The 22328-nt window shown below is 27.6% G+C and overlaps 1 protein-coding gene across 4 annotated transcripts in view; it reads left to right on the top strand.

Annotated features, from left to right (window-relative positions):
• Nucleotides 1-20744, top strand: part of LOC132947310 (protein takeout-like) — a 54047-nt gene extending 33303 nt beyond the window's left edge. The window contains exons 1-8 of one of the 4 annotated variants that reach the window (XM_061017569.1): nucleotides 7129-7252; nucleotides 13413-13560; nucleotides 15966-16001; nucleotides 19421-19513; nucleotides 19600-19747; nucleotides 19807-19943; nucleotides 20020-20169; nucleotides 20567-20744. In XM_061017569.1, coding sequence (XP_060873552.1) covers nucleotides 13491-13560; nucleotides 15966-16001; nucleotides 19421-19513; nucleotides 19600-19747; nucleotides 19807-19943; nucleotides 20020-20169; nucleotides 20567-20718 — 786 coding nt within the window. In that variant the 5' untranslated portion in view covers nucleotides 7129-7252; nucleotides 13413-13490 and the 3' untranslated portion in view covers nucleotides 20719-20744. Of the gene's footprint in view, nucleotides 1-7128; nucleotides 7253-12249; nucleotides 12457-13412; nucleotides 13561-15965; nucleotides 16002-19420; nucleotides 19514-19599; nucleotides 19748-19806; nucleotides 19944-20019; nucleotides 20170-20566 lie in introns of those variants that run through there. The other 3 variants (XM_061017568.1, XM_061017570.1, XM_061017571.1) reach the window with 3 other exon arrangements.
• Nucleotides 20745-22328: the final 1584 nt, after the last annotated feature.

The raw sequence follows: 22328 nt of genomic DNA, 5'->3' as shown, positions 1-22328 counted from the left end.
TATATCAAAAGCAAATACCTAAATTACTAGACATTTTATATTTATCGTTACTAATTCTGATAACGTTGTTAAAAAAAAAAAATAGTGCACACAATAACGCTGTGGTACACATTTTTGAACTGTAAAACAATTTATTATATGTATTTATTTTTGGAAAAATTAAATTGTTTAACCAAGTCTATACAATGATGATTTTTTTTTTTTTTTTTTTTTTTTTTTTTTTTTTTTTTTTTTATTGAGTAACCCGCGGCAACATAGGCCATTGGGTGTGGGGAGGGTACTGTAGGTTTTTATATTGGGTAGGTTTGGTAGGTTTTATATTGGGTAGGTTGGTACACGTGTGTGTTGTGTTTGGCAGAATTTCTAATGGGGCACCCGTAGGTTTCTGCCGTGCCCCGGGGTGGGGGGATGGCGGCACTTGTTCTCCGGACACCGTGACTTGCCCGAAGAAAAATGCCGCCCAGTGGCCGGGAGTCGAACCCGCGACTGCCAGCGCCGCAGTCGACGCGTTAGACCGCTCGGCCACCTCGTCCCCAATGATGATTTGTTGTCGGTTCTAAATATTGTTTGTCATTGCAATGGAAATGTATGAATTAATGATTATTAGTCCTTCCTATAGAGAATATTATAAATACAATCAACTTTAAAATTTGTAAGTTGTAATTTAATACATATCAAGTGTACTTATATTATAATTATAAATAATAATGTAAATATATAATATTATTTTTGGTGCACAATGATTATTGGAATATGTTGTTTCAGTTGATAAAATGAAAAAAATCGCAATTGTGTTATACTTACATAGTCACATTCCTATATCAACCTAACCTATAACCATTATAGTATTATACTCTCGATTAACTTTATCTGAGTCTTAGTGAATATTATATAGCGCGATGTTCAATTCAAGGTAAGTAAATAAGTAAAACAAAACTAATCAAGTAATAACTGTTTTACTTATTTACCTTGAATTGAACATCGCGCTATATCCTCTAGGTCCTAGATAATAATAAACCTTTTTAGTTCGGTCAGATGTCATAACTCAGAAATAATATTATTTTCACTAAAATAGCATTCCAAATTTAATGAAAATAAAAATTCTAGTTTGAATAATTTAAATATGCGTATAACTAGCATGGACGTAAAAAGGAGGACTTAGACTTAGCTCTTCTTGGACCACTTTAAAGTGTAAAAAATACATGTTAATCACTTAGATATTCAATATTCAGTTATAAATATTTTAATATTATAAAAATACAACATAATATTAATTTATAATCTATAATCTATATTATATTTGCATTTATATACTGTGAAATTAATAAAGCTGTGTGAATTATTTTCGGACCATATATATTTATGTGTTATGTCTATGATTGGAATGATGGAATTGATTGTACGATATCTATTAATTACAAATGGTACTTCTTTAAAAATCTGTATTAATTTTAACTTGGATGAATATAATTTGGCGTATTATTCAAAGAGTTACACTTTTGTTCATACTAAACAGCATTGAGATATCGTAAGTTCGTTCGAATTTTGATATTTTGGTAAACTTGTGCCTGTTTATACCCCATAATAACTAATAACCATTAATCTATTTGTTGTTATTATTACTATTTGTTTTAATAATGTATTGTAATTTGTAAACTATTGCATATACCTGAGCTATTTTAATCGAAATTAATATCTTATATTAATTTAATAAATTAATATATAGAAATAAAAATTGTTTATAAGGAAATGTTATAAGCGTAATAAATTATAAAATACGCAAGACATGATTTAATAATAGAAGTATTATACATTTTATAATAATTACAAGTTACATCTAAGATATTATATAAGAAAAAAAAATATATTATATTGACTGTACGATGTACTTTATTATATGATACATATTGTTTGTTTTTCAAACCAATTATAAACCATTATAAATTGACTTAATTTTCATCGGAATTTGTTGAATATTTATCAGTTATAAAAACGTGTTTGTACCTATGGGGGGTACTTAATTAAAAATAATTTTAAAAATAAAAATACCGTTTTAAAAATTCAGATATAATACGTTAGGTACCTACATCAAATTTAATACAATTAAAATCTCGACACGAGATGTCCTTGATATTTGTTTTTCTGACTGATTTTGTTTTAAAATTCCGTCTCCAGTCAATTATGGTCGATTGCATGGACATTGAACATGTTTTTGCTCTATAATAATATTATATTATCGTATAATAGGTAAGTAAGGATAACAAATCCTGGTGCAGTGTCCTATTATTCACAGTGATTTACTATAATACGATATTCTCGAACTCATCATTACAACATACAATTTAACTCATTTTCAAATATTATGACGTACATTATGATAAACTAATTTACAAGTATAATTTATTTATATGTACGTAAACACTAATATTACAGATTAAATAGGAATAAAGTGTTTTTGTACATTTTATCGCGATAAATAAAATTAATTTTTTAATGTTTTGAATATTTACAAAAACAGCTAGTGTAGCATGTACTACCTATGTCCTATATTATATTGTTGAAGTGTTAGTAAAAATATATTAAATAAATTAAAATATGAAATATAAAAATTAACTTTAAATAGGCTGTATTTTGCTGTATTAATTTATTGAAATGTTATTGCTTGTATTAAAGTAAAATAGGAATTTAATTTACAGGACTTACGAAACAATAATATACAATAACACTAAACACTTACATAGTTTTAGAATGATCAATGTCTTATTCTAGTAATTACGAGTTTGTAAATAATAGTATTGCGAACGTGAGTGAACACAATTTTTATATGTTAAATTTGTGTAAAATGTTTTACGCATAATATAATGCGATTTGCACCAGAATAATGGGCAAATCTCGTGGATATCAGATAATATAATTTACGTGGCACTTAATATTCGACCTTGAAAAATGATCTACGTAGGAATAAAATACATAGTATTATAGTGAATAAATATAATTTAATTGTGCATGACGGCGGATTGTGGATATAATAATTTGTAACTACCTGTAATATGAAATAATCGTTTTAAAAATAATATAGCATTGTTCTTAAACACACTAGTTTATCCAAATTTCTTGTAAAATGTACAACGTTAATCGTTATAGTGGGCAAATATTTATTTTAAAATTATAATAGGTATGTGGTCACCGATCAAAACTACCTTTTTTGGTCACATATAACTATAATAATGACTAATATCACGGAAAAAACCAAACAGTTATTTACACTATAAAAATAGTAAAATTAACTGTATTATACAATTGCTATAGGGATAGCCATAATGTTAGTCAGATTTACTAAAAATATGTAGTTATGATTTTATAGTTAGCCAGACAAAAATTATAGTGTTTTGTACCAAACATGTTTAGTACTCTTTACTTTACAATTTAATTATTTGAACAATATTTATAGTAATTTGAATATAATTTTATTGTAATCTTTACTTTTAAATTTAGTTATTTGTCAATGTTTATAGTAATTTGAACATATCTTTATAGTAAATATATGTATTAAAATAATTTGGAACATTCATTTAGGTAAATAAACACGATATTGTTTTGCTAATTTGTAAACAATAAACTTTCTTTATACTTAGACAAAGTTAAAAGTTATATACATAACGATAAAAAGACAGGGTTCGGATGTTTCGTTAATCATTATTCGTCATATTTGTAATGCTAATCATGTAAATATATAGGTATATAATTATTATATAAAATATTATGTGATAATTGATAAGTGATTGATATAAATATTAAGATTAAATATTATATATATATATATATATATATATATATATATATAATTGGTATCATAAAATAAATCAATATTATAGTTGTGCCAAAGTTAAGTGATTCTGAATATTTTCAATTGCGCTTTGTAACAACATAGGCGCAACTAGGGACATTTTTCTGGGGGAGGCTAAAATTGTATCAGCATCACAAACCTTGATGGTTAATATTTTAAACTAAAATATGATTAAAAAAACTGGGCTTAGCCCCCCCCCCCCCATAATTGCGTTTATGGCTTTTTTTCATTTACTGCTCATGACTTTGTTGTTATTTTTTGATTTATGTATTTCCTAGATTTATGCATTACTTACATAGAAATCTGAAAAACTACATGTTTTAAGTACAGTTTATTTCCAACCTAAAGAGTTGCTGTATAAAATGTATTTATTGTGTAATTATAACTATCCCCTATACGAGAAAAAAAACAACATTGTAAATTCAAAAACACATCGGACCAAAATCTAAAACAATTTAAAATAGCTCTTATTTTGTATTTTCATACGTACTTCATATTGGCACAAATTATAAATAATAAAACAATGATATTATCAACTAATAAAACCTTATAGGCTTAGGCAATGTACCACCTACCTATTTAAGAGAAGATTGAAGAACAAATAAAATTAACGTACAGTTGTGGGTGAATAATATCGGTGATTTATTTCACAGTATGAAGTTTTAATACCACATTACCGCGGTAGCTTTGCATCATGACAAATATCTAACACATCATTTTTAAAATATACAATAACAAATAAGCTTGTTAAAATAAGTCTATTTAGAGATACTGCGAAAATGCAATTTTTCAAGAGCGTAATATCACAGTAAACGAGTAGCTACGGTACTGCAGTAAGGGCTTTTTGGTTACTATTTAAATTGGCTATAACATTCAAATAATTAAACGGTAAAGAAGACAAATCAATATTCAGAAAGGTTGCTTCATCATTATTTCTAAAACAACATAACAACCCAGAAGGCCTTGCAAAAAAAAAATCTTTGCCGTGGGCCTAGGAATAGTTTTAGGTCTACATAAATACGCAAGGCAGACCGCCACGATATTTTAAATCGATTATACATTAGATAATCTACAATAATTCGTACAACACAATTTCGATACTTGGTCACCGTTTTCACGTTTGTTAATAAAAGTAATAATTTAAATACACGTTACTGTCTGACGTCTGATGTTAAGTAACGTAACGATGTTTAATAATATTATGTAAAATGTGAATTGATAAAATCTAGATGCATGGTAATATTATGGTTTGTAATTAGCAGCCTTGATTATTGTTTTTTAACAAAAATGATTAAAACACTTTATAAAAGAAGATTTACCAAAAAAAAAAAATGTTTAGTATTCGTCAATTATGTATCTCGTAGTTATAGGTATTTTATTCAAATTTCCAGGAAATATTGTACTAATAGTATTATTATTATAATATGTATAATGCATTTTTTTTTATGATCATGAATAATAAAGTCAGCTTTGGCGAATAGTATTACATATTTTAATATAAATGTAATGGAATTTAAAAAATGAAAATATTTAGGATATTCTTAACCTATAGTGTATTAGTGTTTAGGTAATAATACGATATTAAGTTACAATTAGGATGGTTTTTTTGTATGAAATGAATGATAAATGATAATAACGGTACCTAATGATATTATAATGTTATAAATTATACTAATAGTTATTTATAAATAATAATATATTGATATTTATAGTTATCCTGTATCCAGGATATGTGTTTGTTTGAATAACTGGGTATTCTATTCACTGGTCGGATCTGGACCTAAACATTTATCTATAATATCGTTTATCTTAAGTTCCTCTTTGCGTTCTTCGTATTGTATGCATTCGTTAAATATAATATGTTTGGTTGATAGGGCAGTGGCACACGATTGACATTCGAGAAGGTTGCTTTTGTCCATTAGAAATCTGGCTACATCCTAATTAGACAATATGAAGACGTGGGTGCAACAACCAGACTTCTCCGTTTTTATCAATTTTTCAGGACAAGCGAAAGAAAATTTGTCATCTCATTTATCACCAATGGCGGGAAAAAAATCATTTTGCAACATCTCTGGAACTAATCAATAGATTTTTCTGATTTATGTACCAAAATATAGATATTTCTTCCATGAATAATATTCCATGAAAAACCAATTTTTGATAAAAATGGAGATGTCTGGTTGTTGCACCCACGTCTTCGTTACGTCTTCGTTCCACGTCACGTATTGGTTCCCATACCAGAAAATTGACATCCAAATTGGTTCCCGATAAAGACTCTCAAATCAAAACATATAATAAACTACGAAGTCGAAAAAAATAAAGAAACATATTACCTAGGTCCTAGGTGGTATAAAAATAGATGTAAATGAATTGAAAAAAAAAAAATTCTTTGCACATATTATTATTTTATATTTTTTAACTAAAAAAAAAAATTTTAAAATGTATTATGACATGCAGAAAGTCCTAAGTCTATATGACTATATGGAATGGGAAGGAAAATTGAAAATGCTTTAAAAATAATTCGGAACCATTTCAGATATACCTACTCTTTGTACGTTTGTAACAACTTGGGAACCAATTCAGATATTACCCTTAGTCACAACTCGGGAACCAATTCGGATATACTGAGAAATCTATGTGTTAGTCTGGTGTTAATCTGGTACACCCAATTCTAGCACAATTTAATTTTTTGTTCATTTGCGATGTCGATAATGGTTTCTGTTTCATCTTATATTATATTGATAATATGCTAACTATTTCGATTAAAGTCATAGTTATTATTGTTACATAGCAATATTATCAGTGTCAGTGGCGGCTCAAAGGAGGTATATTTGAATCACGTGATTCACAAAATATTAATGGGTGGGTGGGGTGGGTGTCCTATGGTTGGAAAAGGTAGTTTGAATAATTCTTAAAGGTTATTTTTAACCATTACTTAACCACTAACTTTCAATTACCAAATTAACCTTTCAACTATTTTACATTTTCAAGTAAGAGTTAATTTTTATTGAATTATTTATTATAATCGCTTTTAAATTCAGGAAATCTGTGATATTTTTATTATTAAAAACAAATATTTATTAGTTTATATTTATCACAGTTGATATTATTTAAGTCAAAATTTGCTGTATAAATATAACAATACAAATATTTTTGTATCACATGTAAAGTCATTTTCTAATAGTCCACCCATCTACATGATTTGCGTAATTATTGGTAGTGAATTTCCGGTTTTATTCGGCGGTAAGAGTAATCAACTGCTTTAGTCGTCGACCACAGTCGTCGGTATCCGGTGTCTCGTTAGCTGCTGTCCGTCGCAGTTTTACCTTCTTACATAGACACTAGAACCATTTCATTGTCTCTTGTAGTCTCGTTTACTTTTATTTGAAAGTTGCATGAAATTATGTTAGTATGATATCTAAAATCTATAATTATTGTTGTTATTGAGCCGAAATAAATCAAATTAAATCACATCAAGATTTAATGAGTGCTAATTAAATACTTATTACTTACTGCTTGTTATTAATTGAAACAAAAAAGTATAAATGTACTGAAACTTATCGAAACGTGAAGTGATTCCAATGAAATCGTCTTTATGTTGGGACGTTGGGTTCAAAGAACTTAAAAGAAATCTTAGAATAAATACGTTGCAGGTTAACCGTGGTCGAACATAAAAGGTCAGGGACTATATTAATAAATTTAAGATGAATACATATAAAATGTATTCATTTAATTTAGATTGTTGCGGAAAATAGCGAGTTATATATAAAAACTTGTAAATATTAATATACGACTTAATAATTGTAAAAATAAGAATAGGTGTATAAAATTAAAATAAGCTAATATTGTTAGGAATTATTTGAAACGGAATCTACACTTGTAAATGTCGGTTAATCGTAATTTTACAAAAAACACGAATTTATACATATTATTTATTTTTAAAAATCATAGGACAATTAAATCATATGATTATAAATCCTAGTTCTATTATAATCAATTAATTATTAATGAACTTAAACAATTTTCGGAGTTGTGTTCCTGCAAATTGGTACAATGTTTATATCATTAGGTAACATAGGAGTAGGTACATTATAATATTATGTTCTCAATATGTTATATTTTTGTTGGGTATGTGTTGAATATTGAAATGCGCTAAGTAATGAGTTACCAACACGGCTACACCTTCATAAATGTACAGATTTAAACTTACCTGGTGGCCGCATGGGTGCTGGCGTTAGGACTTTAGGAGATCGACGATAGTGATATATATATATTACTATATACAGTATACTCGCTATGATATCTCTTTATTATGGAATCGGTCTAATTACCAAAAAAATGGCACTGTCTTGAAAATGTCGCAATCCGAAGACCGTTTATCCTGATATTTGTGGAAACTTTGCATACATTTGACATATAGTAGTCATCGGGGCTAAGATAAACTTCGTACTATGTATTTTATGGTTGTTATATTAGTGTATTGTGTGTGTAAATAATTCCACCAGAGACAAACGACAATTAATATACCGATCGAATTTAGTATGCTATATGCCTATAATAATATGGTATACCTATAACACGTCATAAAATTACTTATTATGCTCAACACATGTTATTTGACCCTCGATCAAAGTTACAATGAAAATAATAAAAAAAGAACAAAATAAATATTATTCATCTTGTTTTATAAACAATAGTTATAAACGGCGGAAAGGGCACAGCATATATATTCATCTAAATTGTAGAAACGTAAAACACTGACCTTTGAATAGTAGGTATATAATAATATTGACGTTAATTAATATCAAGTTAGCATAGAATTTAATGGTACCTATAATCTGCAATTTTATTTCTAAAGCAAACAGTTTTGTCTACTTTGATGAAAGTCAAAATGTTTTTTTTTTTATTATTATTTTTATCTATATATACTATATATAGGTATACGACTTATTAACTGCTAAGGTTATTGGCATTTCTGAAATACAATACATTTTAATAAGCTTTATACAATATATTTTAAGCATGGTACATAAAATGATAAAAGGCTTATGTTATTTTATGTAATGTTTGTATTAATATACTACCTATAATCATAGGTACTCTAGTCAGGCCTATTATTATAGAGAAATTATTAAGTTTTGCTCTGCGTAGTGTGAGCTGGTAAATGTACCAAAAAATCTGTACAATTATTAATTAAAATTACAATTAAAAATTGATGTATGTTTTATCACTCAAATTGTTTTTCTGGTAAATTTTTATCGATTCGTTTTATTTTTCACAGGTGACGCGGAAAAATAAATTATGATCGTTTTAGATTTCTTTTCCGTTTATGATGTGTTTATATTGATATCTACCGGGTAGATCTTGTCTATTTAGTTTTCACTTGTTAAATATATTTTTGAAAATTACTATAAAAGGCGAAAATAATTTATAAAAAGTTGTTGTTATTTTATTATAATATACCTAGTTTATAATTTATATCCCGTTAAATAACAGTATAAGACTGAAATGATTTTAATACAATGTTGTATGATCACATCACATCACATAGAAATTGAGATTGAGATCTTGAAAATGTTTTAGATATATTATTAATTACTATTATTTTTGAATTTTACTAATATGGATTCAGGTTTGTAAGATTGTGTTAAATTTAAAAATTAAAATAATGAAGAGATGGGCTGTTCATTATTCGTCTTGCTTCACTCTCCTTGGCGTTGGATAACAAATATGTGTACTACAACTACTATTATTACAAATTTGTAAATAAAATTAAATCACCATATTTAAAATATCAATGTCAAGCAGCCAAATATAAAAGTAGGTACACGTCATATAACTAGAAAAATTATAAATAATACAGTCGTTATTCTTTGTTGAAGAAAGTAGGTATACATTAACTGAAATTGTAGATAGGTAGTTTCAAAAAGTTTTGAGTAAACAATTTTCGAGTTTTTTAAATTAAGGTAACTTTTGGAAATGGTTTTTACATTTTCGGAAAACGTAAATTATTTTAATAAAATATAATATAATTAAGAAACGGAATTTAGAGTTATATTTAAATATAATAGAGAATATTTAAATTGAATGAATACATATTTAAAGTTTGTACTTAAAAATATAATGTCACACGATATATTTAAATTGCTTTTATCTTATTAATATAAGTTAATTATTTAGATTTGGACGAATAAAAATAAGGATTTTACCTTAATAATATAATATATATTATTTGCCTGATATTAAATTTTATAGGCAACAATATTGACATTTATAGCAACAAGTTGTCAGTTACCATAACCTTAATTCTAGTATAACTGATGTATATTTTAAGTTGGTAATGACTAATGACTATATTAATCTGTTGTAATTTTTAACCTTAATTTAATGTTTCAAATATTAAATGATATATTAATATATTATACTTATAAGTGAATTGTTATTTAAATTATAATCCATTAAAGATGCATCGTAAACCGATGTATATACTTATTGTTGATTGCGTATTATTAATTACAAATATACAAATATTTTGACATTAACAATCGATAAAATACATCTTACCCAAGTTAATACAATTCATTACTTAAAGTATTGTGGTATGGTTTGATGAGTGTATTATTGAAATCAATCATTGGAATTTGGATTTATCTAAGTATAATGATTACAATTTTTATAACTTTCATGGAACTTCACATGTCTCCACGTGTATGAATGATTTAGCTGCAATATGACAAATTATAAATAAACTAGAATATTTTTTATTTTTTAAAGTTCAATGTATTTGTCAAAGTAAATTGATAGTTTACTAATGAACATAATATTATTTTATTTTAATACTAGCAGTTTACCAGCAATTTGCTGTCCGTTAAAAATGCCAACTCTATATGATTCAAACTTTGTGTAATTTGTTATTTAATATTCAAAACTTAAAAGATTTTATCATCTCGAATCTCAAAATACTTGTGCAAGCATCATTTTGAAATGCGAATTTTGAAAAATACTTTCTTAGTGTACACATGATAGTACGAAGGTACCTACCGTTATAATTGCGAGCATCGAGCTATAATTTTTTAGGTTCAACGTTGATCAGTCAGTGAGTCAGTCAGGAGTACTCAGGACACGTTCGATTATACTTACCTATATTATATTATATTATATAGCCATCATTGAGACTAGCTTATGATACTGCGGAAAGCAGTACCTATATTATCAGGCCTCACGAGGTGTGCACTGTGTACGTAAGTGTATAATTTCTAACTCTATAATGTTTCAGAGTTGTACCAAATTTGTCGATTTACTTAATCCAACCTACGGATAAAATATGCGCCATCCTGTGGGTTTTGGTCTTTGGAGCTGTATAACCTGACTTCGGCCGGGAAAAAATTATCAATTAATACAAAAAATGGCGTTTTATTGATGTATCTCGGTTTCAGTGTAGCCCAGTTCAGAGAGTAATAAGCCAAAGATTTAATATGCTAGAAACTTTCTGTATCCCAAAACTTCCCAAAGTTTCATCGCGATCGGACATGCATACGGTTTTTATATACCTATATTAGAAGATTAAAAAGCTTATCATGAAATATTATCATACGGCATTATACTCATGTATGATGTATGCAATTTATTTCCGTCCGATTTTGTTTGTAATAGTTTTGAAACATTCCTAAGAGTGACTAAAGCCCGCCACGAAAGTTTCACGGTGATTGGACGAATAGTGTAAACGATTTTCCATAGTAAATTACCAAACAATTTTGAATTTTTTATTAGCTTTTCTTTGAGATTATCTCTATTATTTTTCTTTTTAAACCATCACTGTATTAAAGCAAATGATAAAAAAATTAATTCAAATCGGTCATGCCCTTTTTTAGTTTGTGCGAGAATAGCGAACAGCAATTCATTTTTATATAGTATAGATAATAATATATAGCTAGATGAATATATAGATAATGTTTATTTTTACATTTTTATCTGGTATTGTCTGGTAAATGGAAGGTTCTATTAAAATCGGACAAATAAAATTGAACTTAATACTAATTACTAACATTGGGAAGATTTGATTGCTACACAAGTGACATGGGCATACTTAATATATGTTGAACAAATAAAATTAATTTGTATTATGTTTTCAATAATGGTTATAAACTTCTAATTACATAAAAATATAATTTGTTTTTTTTTGATAATTACGATTTACGTGTAACACTAATCGCTTTGATTAAATAATGAAATAGGTAGGTAACTGACGGTAGGTAATTTTAAAAACGCAACGCATAGGTATTATCTATATTATTGTTAATACAATAATAAATAGGTAGTGATGAAACAATAAATAAAACAACCTTTTACTTATAAAAATAATAGTACTCTAAACTTCTCAATTAGTAGAGGAATACAATCAATATTATGTTTAATGAGCTATTGTGTAAGTGGTGTAATTCAGCCTGTGTTAATGTTGTGTTTTTATATACTCGATTAAAATGGTTATTAAATGCATTTTGCATTAAGTGAATTTCTCAAGGCAATGAAAAATCTTATTAAGACGGATAACCTAACCTGTACGCATTTGCATTATATTAAGCAGACATATTATGTTATACATATACTATGTAAGTACAACATATTATTAAAATTATTCTGCTTAGATATATATAGTTTGTGCCCTGTGGAGTAGGAAATTAATATTTATACAAAAAGACACTAAAATTATATTAATATTGTAGGTAAAAGACTACGTATGTAATTCACCTTTTTTTAAATTAAAAAATCTGATTAATCGTTCGTTTTGTACCATGAGCATCGAGTTATACTTATTTTTCAAAGTGTATAATATCCTTTACCTGTATGGCTATATTATGTTTTAATAAATAATCTTTATTCCATGTAGTGAGTATAAGTACTATTATCTTCGTTCAAACTTATATATCGTGCGACGGGCGCTGTAAAACATATATATTATGTAAATAAATATTGTTTGTTCAGATCTGTGATTGTAAAACGGAAGTCGGAATAGTTAGTTAATAAATCGTAATTTTATGTATTCATGACTTTTTAAATAATTAATGCACTTAGCATATTTTTTTTTTTTATTGAGAATAAAGGCTTCAACAGCTAGGTCATTAGTGTGTGGTTGCATTATAATTAATGGATAATAAATTCAGATTACATAGTTATGGGATAAGTGATTTTTACAGTATTATATAATATATATTTACATTATATTTGTTAGTTATGTAGTTTTATATTGATATTAAATTTTTGTGTCGATGCCGATGGATTTGAAGAAGCTATGGATCAAGTGCGTGTTGTACTGTTGTGTTCTCATAGTGCTTTTTCCATCGATATACTTAGCATATTATTCTTATTCTTATTATTTTGCATACATCTCACTTTTTTCCATCGATTGGTCCTTAAATGAGTAGTAATTTTATGTGCTACGCACTTCATTTCTAAATATAATAATTATGACATCATTTTTATTTATAATAAATCTTTTATGTTTTGATGACTATGTGATATTTTACGTAGAGTTATTACGTATTTACATGTTTCAATATTTGTACAGGCCAAGAGAGGACTGGGGCCTCCCTGTAAAACCACGATTGACCCAAACTGAGCTGCAATAAAACTGAATCACACCTACATGAGTTACACCAAAATAAACCGATTGCCGTACTCAATCGGAACCAATCAAGTCCGATTTGTCGACGAAGGTACCTCCTATTGAAATATATAAATGAAAATTTAATATTTAGCTTGTTGTTTGTTATTCAAATGTACAATAAACAAAATGAAATTTACTTACCTATATGTTTGTAGGCTTGTAGCTTAGACTCAAAAAATACTCGACTGATTCTGATGAAAGTTTTGGATATTATTTTAGGAGATATCAGCAATTGTAGAGATTAGTTTGAACCACGTTCGAAAATATACCAAAATATGCTATATCTATTGACCATTGCCCATTTCGGTATAGATACAATCAGTTGACAAAGCGAGGTACGCCGATGCCGATTTTCGTGTGAACTGAGGTAGGTACACCAAAACTGAGATACGCATAGTGCTTCTTTTCCGGTAAAGTCGGGATACCTACACGGCTAGAATACTTTGAGAATAAAATCAATAAAAATCAAATTAGTATTGAAATATTTAAATACTATTGCTGATCCTACACGGCGTTTCACGTGACAAATTAATGCCCGTGGATTCACCCCTAACCTATGATTTCTGAAAGTAATAATTAAAGCACACTTTATATAATGACAAAAGTATTTATGCATGCTTACATAATATAAACAAATTTTTCAAAATATCAAAATCAAACTTGTAAATTTTATAACTATGCATTGTATTCAGAAGGTACTTACAAGTGTACAAGACCAAAATATATTATTTGTATTATTTTTCAAGTCTTTAGTTATTTACGTTTTAAGAGGACGTTCCACAGGTATTTGTTGTCTCACAAATGCGTAACATAGCAAATTTATGTTCAGCCTTCAGCAGATCACGTTTAGCTTCGTTAGTTAAAAATTAAAGTAAATCGATCTACCATGAAACTTGACAGTAAGAACATTAGCTGGGTTTCTTCCGAAAATTAAATTTTGCATCAAGTTTTTCGTGTAGGTACATTGTAAATTAAAAATGCTCATATCTCACTTAAAAACTGAACTAAAAAACCCACTTATAAAGATAGATAATGTTCTTACCATCAAGTTTCATAGGTTCTATGGTTCACACTTGTACGACGGAGACAACATAATATTATTTCTCTTAATAACGATCATTTTCTAGTTCTATTTTAATTTTCGACACACACTTGATTATTTTAATTAAATTTAAGAACGCATATTTATGTTAGGTGTGATTAGTGTGAACCAATAATATTTTTCACTAATAATGTCATACTAGTATTATACATTTATGTACACACATTCTATGTCAGAAATAGTAAAGCATACATACATACCTAACCTTGTGTACCAACCCCTATCGGCCATCAGAATCATTTTTTGAATGCTGTTTAATATTGTATTATTGCGTTCAAATCATAATAATAACACACATTCTGTTTTAGATTCTAAGCATGCGGTTTTTAATAACAATATTTTTTTTTTTTTGCGGTAGAATAATTATAGATACCTACTGTACTTGTAATGCTTTTAAAGATCTGAACGATACTTAGAAATATATTTTTTAATTGTCTCCAAGCGTAGGTAAGTAAAAACTATAGACTACACAATATGTAAAAAAAAAACGAATGTAATTAAGAAATACGAGGAAGTTGGTTTTTAAATAAATGTCAGAAACCGAGGTTTGATCAGAGTAGTTTTTATAATGAGACGTGGTCTGTTGCTTTCAAATTTAACACCATCACACAGGACTACTATAATGATATATTATAATACAGGAAATTGTAAGCAACGGACCACATATCGTTAGAACAACTATTCTGATCAAAAATTGTTTTTGTAGTAATACTTTAGCTTAAAATATTTTTAAAGTTTTAATAGGCAACTAAATTATTGTTATTGAAATTAAAAGAATTAAACAAATAATAATATATTTTGTTCTTGTACACTGTACTGAGCATCTATTTAACGTGGAATTATAAAATGGGTAAACCTACAAGTTTGATTTTTTTCGTTTAATGGCGTTCAGGATTTGTTTATGTTATGCAAGCATGTATAAATAAATTTATCACTATTATTGCTTTCAGAAACTACAGGTTAGGTTAAATAATAAAACATTTTTTGGTTCAATAATTTAGGAAATTACAAAATATATGAAATTAACAATGGTATTTATATCTTTTTCAGTAATTATATTCTTAGAAATTTGAATTTGCCAATATTGTGGTGTAGACATTTAAAAATGCATTAAGATATTATTTCTATAGTAGGGATTAGGTTTAATTAAGAAACCATAAAATATAATGAATTTATTGGTACCTATCAAAATGATTAATGTCTTTAAAACCGTTGAAACACGAAACACGAACGTATTTATGAATTAAAAATTAATTGTGACATCTTTGTTAGAATTTTGTTTGTTTTGCATTTTTTTTTTCAAATGCCTACCACTATATTTAAAACAATGTACTTTTTTTTTTATGTAATAGTTGGAAGTGTAGTCACAGTGTCTTTTTCCAAGTTACGTGAGTATAATATGATATTTTTGTAAAGCAAAATGTTTGAAAATTGTTAATTGAGCTTAATTGTTGAACAAAAAATAAACATTTATGATGTATGAGTAAAAAAATACATATTTTCCTAGTACCTAGATACAATAAGAAATGTTTTATCACGCATGCAAGTAAAATAATATTTGGTAAATCATGGAAAAAATCGATATTGATTGGTATGTACCTAATATCATTATTGAATATTTGAGTATTTATTGTACAATACACACTCAATGATAATATTTACATTTTCGCTTAATTCAAAGTAGGCAAACAAAATAATAATATCAAGAAGTACATAGGCGTAATTACGAGGCCACGAGGGGTAGCAACTGCCACCTACCCACCAATTTTATTATTCAATCTACTGACTGTTCCCAGGCTTCATTAGACCACGTACAATTCAATTCAATATATTATACACTATGCTTGTTACACCACGATTTTACTCAAATTACGTCCCTGAATAAGTATAATAACTTAAGATATTGTTTTGTATCGACGCGTGAACAAAAACACGTTGTTAGACATAGCCGTATATGTATATACGAATGTAGGGTTATACGGTTACGTATACAAGTTAAAGGCAATGGGTATAGTATGTTAGTGCACAGGAAATAAAAACACTAACAACCAAACAGACCACAATCACATACCCAATTAGCAATATTACATACAGTCATCATATTTTAAAGCCATCAACTATTGCATCTTGTTTTTGACGTCAAAAAATAAAAATAAGATAATTAAATTTACGCCGTGTATTTTTCCTTATGCCCGGTTACACTACTGTAATTATGGAAGTGTAAGTGGTTTTATTATAGAATTATAAAAAACTGAAAATATGGATATGAAATGTTTATTAGCCATTAAACTCGTTCTTAAATAATAGTTCGATTCGAAAAAATTAATAAATTTTACTCAATAACATTTCTAAAGTATAAATAAGATAATATATATTTTATATTCGTATTAAACTCATAAAAGTTATTTGATAACAGTTAGGACTTTAGAAAATGCAATAAAAATGTAGCCAAGGCATCCTGAAAGTAATAACAAGAGAACTTAAAAGCAGGGGACAGGGGTGTATGATATTCAAGACGGACAAAGGGATTTATTTTTGTAAAAGTTTCTTGTTCCTTTTTTTCTTCGAGTAGATCAGAAGTTTGCGTGGTGTAAGTTGTCGGTAGTCTGAGCAATCTACGACTTCGTAACTATGGTCCTATTGTTTTTATGGTTGTGTATATACAGTATACCTACTTAATCTAACCTAATCTACGCAGGACACGAAAGCGAAAACTCGTTCAAAATGTTATAAATCAGGAATTAGGAATTAGGATACTTCTAAATATAGCATTCATAAAAAGTCAGTTAAACTTCTTCAAAATTTACACACCTACCGTATATTAGGTACCTATACATACTGGCGATACGTACATTCATATCAGGATTTTAAAAATCATCCGGATTAACGAATTATTCATTACAAACACTATAAAAATATTCTATACATTAACATATTTACACAAAAAAAAAAAAAAAAATATTTACACATTTTAGATTCTGAGGGGAGCGATGAATGTATTGATTTTACAATAATGTGTGTGTGTTTTTTTTTGTGTCTGGTAATACTATAAACAGTCGAAATAATGCTTAAATTTTTTAACTTCAGTATCTTGTTCGATGGGAAAGTGAATCTAGTTGGTGCATTCGGGAGGTCGAAATTCTCAGTAGTTTTCAAAAGTGGCGGGAAAAACAAAACAAAAATTAAGGAAAACCGGGAATTTTTACGGAAAGTTGGTTTTTGATAAAATCGATTTTGATTTTTGGTGTAATTCTAAAACTAATGACCGTAGATACACGACATTTTCACTGAATGTTTATATTACCATTTTCTATACACGATAACATTTTAAAAATATTTTGACTTGTTTTTAGCAATTTTTTTAGGTTTTTTTTTCGATAGATGTCAATAAAATTTTATTTGTTAAGTAAAAAGCTTGAAAACTTAATAAAATATGTAAGCACACATTTTTTGTATAAGCATTTAAAGTTCAAATTTCGACAAAATTGATCAAATTTAAAATTTAAAAATTATTTTGTAGTTAAAAATGTATAAAATGTTCAGCTTTTATAGCAAAGAATTTAAAATTTAAAACAAGGTTCCGCGTAAATTGATAAATAATTTACTTTATTGACAATAATATCATCAAATATACTTAGTAATATATCATAGTCTGATTGGCCGTCTTCGCTCAGAATCGTTTTTCGTATACAATATGATATTATATCATTGAATTCAAATTTAACATAATCCATTACAGTGAGTAGTAACTCACTTGTAACCTACTGTACAGCAGAGTGAGTGAGTGACACCCGCTCGGGCCACTTGCCCGCCATTTTTTATATAGTATAGTATTTCATGTTAAAGTTAAAAAAAATATATATTTAAATACAAATATGTTTTTGGCTGGATACACGTTTTTTGATTCTGGCCGATTTTTAGTAAGGTTTTCATTGTCATGGTCACTTATTAACAAAACCATTTTTACGGTTCATAGATTTTCCTCGTAAAGAAAAGATATCGAGTAGCGTGCTATGGTTTTTTGTTGAGTCTTGAATTTTTTTTTATTTAATTATAATCAATCAATGAAATCAACTATCAACGATGTAAAAAACCGGTACATCGTAGATTAAAGTCATCCTTTATTTTCAATGAACGTACATAACAACATATTATTATTTATTGATCAGTTTATCAAGTTTATCAAGTTTATCATATTATTGACTTATACAAATGTTGAGATCTAACAATGGTTTTTTAAGACTTCCAAATAATTGTCGAAGGAACAGTTTTAACAAAATCAATATGTTCTATTTTGTTGTAATTCAGCAAATAATGGGCACTTAGAACTTTTTAAATTTTCTATAAACACTACGGTGTACCAAACTCCGTTTAAAATTGTTTTTCGATTTCGATGATTTATTATTTCATCTTGTTGTTGATTTAAATGGCTCAGTTTTGATTTTATTATTAGATTCTCGACATGTAACTGCGCGAGGATAAACCATAGAGAAAATGCGTTTCAATAAAATTGTTTTCAGTTAGTCAGTCAGTTAGACATTATTTAAATAGAAATATTTTTTTTAGGGTAATTGGAGATGTTATTTTTTTATCGTTGATGTTTTTATTCAGTTTCATTTTTATACCTCAAATTATATAATGCAAGATTCAAAATAGATCAATTAATTCAATAAAAAAAAAATAAAAATATTATTGTTCAGTTTGTTCTATGTCATAATTCAAAATATTAACAAATGCTGTCATTAAGAACATTTATTTAGAATTAAATGTATTTAATTTTCCTTATCATAACATTATTATGTTTTAGCTAAAGAATTTGTGAAGTGCCATACAAGCGATTTAGCTTTCAATGAATGTGTTAGAGCCGGATTACAAAGCGCGATTCCTCACTTAGCAATGGGTAATAATATTCACTCTGACAAGTCATAATTTAAGAAATGCGATTCAATCTAATTGTTTTCTTTAAATCTTGATGATATTATGTAGGTATCCCTAGTTTGGGCTTGCGTAAAATGGATCCATTGAGAATTTCAAAATTAGGAATAGACCAAGGGATTCAATCAATCAAACTCAGACTCAACTTTAAGGATTTGGATATAATAAATATGAGATCTTTGATAATAAAAAAAGCCACGTATATATTAGTGCTAACAATAATATTTTTGTACGATTACTGATGTTGGGTTATTGCAGTTATGATCCGTTAAACTACGGTATGTCAATTGAATCTGAAGCTCAAAAACCAATTATTCTACAAGGACTATACGAAATGAATGGACAGATATTAGTTTTACCCATTATGGGAAACGGACGATGCAAAATTAGCTTAGGTTGCCAACAAAATATTTGTTGACATACGTTTTCAATTAAAATGTACACTATATAATTTTGGTGTATTTTTTTTAGAAAACTTCAAGCTTACTGGTATATTGCAAATGACACAATCATTAAAAAATGGAAGTATATTCTTAGAAATACATGATTTATCTTGGAAATTTACTACTTCAAGAATAAATATTAAGTTCGATAACTTATTTAATGGAAACAAAGTTCTTGGTGAGTGAAAGTCAAGCATAAGTATAATATGAAATTATTTCAATCACCTTAAATACTCTAATATACTTTAAAGTCATTATTTAATTATTTATTGCTTGTATAATAAACATTATTATATACATTTAAATTATCATTAAATCAACTATAATTTATTCTATTTGGTTCTTTGTTTAAATATTAATATTATTGTATAGTTGTTATTGTGTTTACTGGTGGTAAATTGATCGTGGTTTTCCATAGTTTTTATAATACCTTCCTGTTTTAGTTTACCATACTTTAGAGTTACATAATAGGTAATTAACTAAATTATAACGCGTATTAGCTTATGTAATAATCCTATGTGCCTACCTTTATGAATTTTTTATTAATATTTACGATGATGTTATTTTATTTTTAGGAAATCATATGAATAATTTTCTTAACGAAAACTGGCGAGAATTATTTGATGAAATGCAATCGGGATTCGAACAAGCATTAAGTTTTACTTTTATGGGAATTATCCAGCAGTTTTTGAATCAAGTCCCGCTAAAGCAAATTTTTAATGATTAAATATTTAAGTTTTTATCAGTTATTTTTAACGTATAGGTTTTATACATAGTAATAATCAAATTATAAACAAATACATATTTTTGTCATAATATTCACCAGACGTTTTGTTTATCTTCAATTACATTATGTCAGTGGATATGTAAAAAAAAAGAATAATAATATAGGTATTATAATATAAGGTAGGTATAATATAATTCAATATATATTTTTTTATACAGAACGTTACAGAATATGCATCACTTATGGAAAATTATCACATTTTATGCTTATTCTATTTACTATACAAAATGCTGTTATTTGTTAATCGTGTAAAGAAATCTACCTATTAGATAACTAGCTGATCCCGCTGGCACTCCGTTGCATGTTAAATGTACCAATTCTATGTGACTCAAACTTTGTTCAATTCGTTATTTAATATTCGGTGTATGGTGTATGGTGTTCAACATTTATCTTAACTTTTCTGTTGCCCGGAATAAAAAGTCTGATTCTCAGCAGTATATTATCAGGTAGGCAATCTACCCGCGGTAGATCGCGGACCCCGAGCTGTTTGTACGTAAGTGTATGATTTAACTCTAAAGTATCAAAATCGTTCCCAAGTTTGTCATTTTTACTTAATTCCACCTACGGAGGATTAATATAAACAATTGATACAAAAGCCTAACGCAACCGTACTAAAATCCGATGAATAAAAAAAAAACAAATTTAACACTTTTTAAATTAGCCTATCTTCTTCCCAGAGGTCTAATCTACACACAAACATCCATTTTTATCTATACTAATATACAAAATGATAGCGTTTGTTTGAATGTTCTGGATAAACTCCAAAACTACTGAACCGATTTCGAAAATTCATTCACCAATACAAAGCCACATTCTTTGTGAGTGTCATAGGCTAATTTAAAGAGGGAAGTGATCTCCCCCGGTAGGCGCTCAAACAGGAATTTTAAGATTTACGATAGAAATTTTTGTTTTTTAATGGTTGCTATGGGTTATATATACCTATAGATAAAAATAATTGTATAGACGTTGTTGTGGTTTTTGACCATGTCACCAGGTGTGCACTTATGAGGCCATAACTCCGGAACCACTTATTCCACAGCGTACAAACTTCACAGAAACCATTTACATATCAATCTTAATATGTCCTGAAATTTTTATCGAAATCGAATTAGTGGATCTTGAGTTGTAAAATTTATTCAAAATGTACACTTATTTTTATATATATATTATAAGATATAACTCATTATATTATATTATGTACTTTATTGTAAATCAGTAATTCATTTTTTTTCTAGAAAAAGCGTAATTTACGTACGTATAACTTTAGAAGTATAAACATTGAACATAGGTTCCAATAGGATATCAATTACTTATACGATTTAAAATTTTTAAAAATAACAAATTTAATATAATATAACATATAATAATACATTTGGAGGACGGAGTGGCCGAGCGGACTAAGGCGTCGGTTGTGACGTACACCGGCGCTGGTTCAAATCTCGGTCAGATTATTTCAGACCACGAATAAACTTATTTATATGTTGCCATGTTGTGTTGATTTGAACGCAGCTAATAAGTTTCTAAGACTTATAATTTATAAAATATAACTA

Source organism: Metopolophium dirhodum, chromosome 6 (assembly GCF_019925205.1).
Source record: "Metopolophium dirhodum isolate CAU chromosome 6, ASM1992520v1, whole genome shotgun sequence".
NCBI lineage: Eukaryota > Metazoa > Arthropoda > Insecta > Hemiptera > Aphididae > Metopolophium > Metopolophium dirhodum.
Note: the sequence above shows the minus strand (reverse complement) of the source record. Positions and strands in the feature narration are given on the sequence as shown.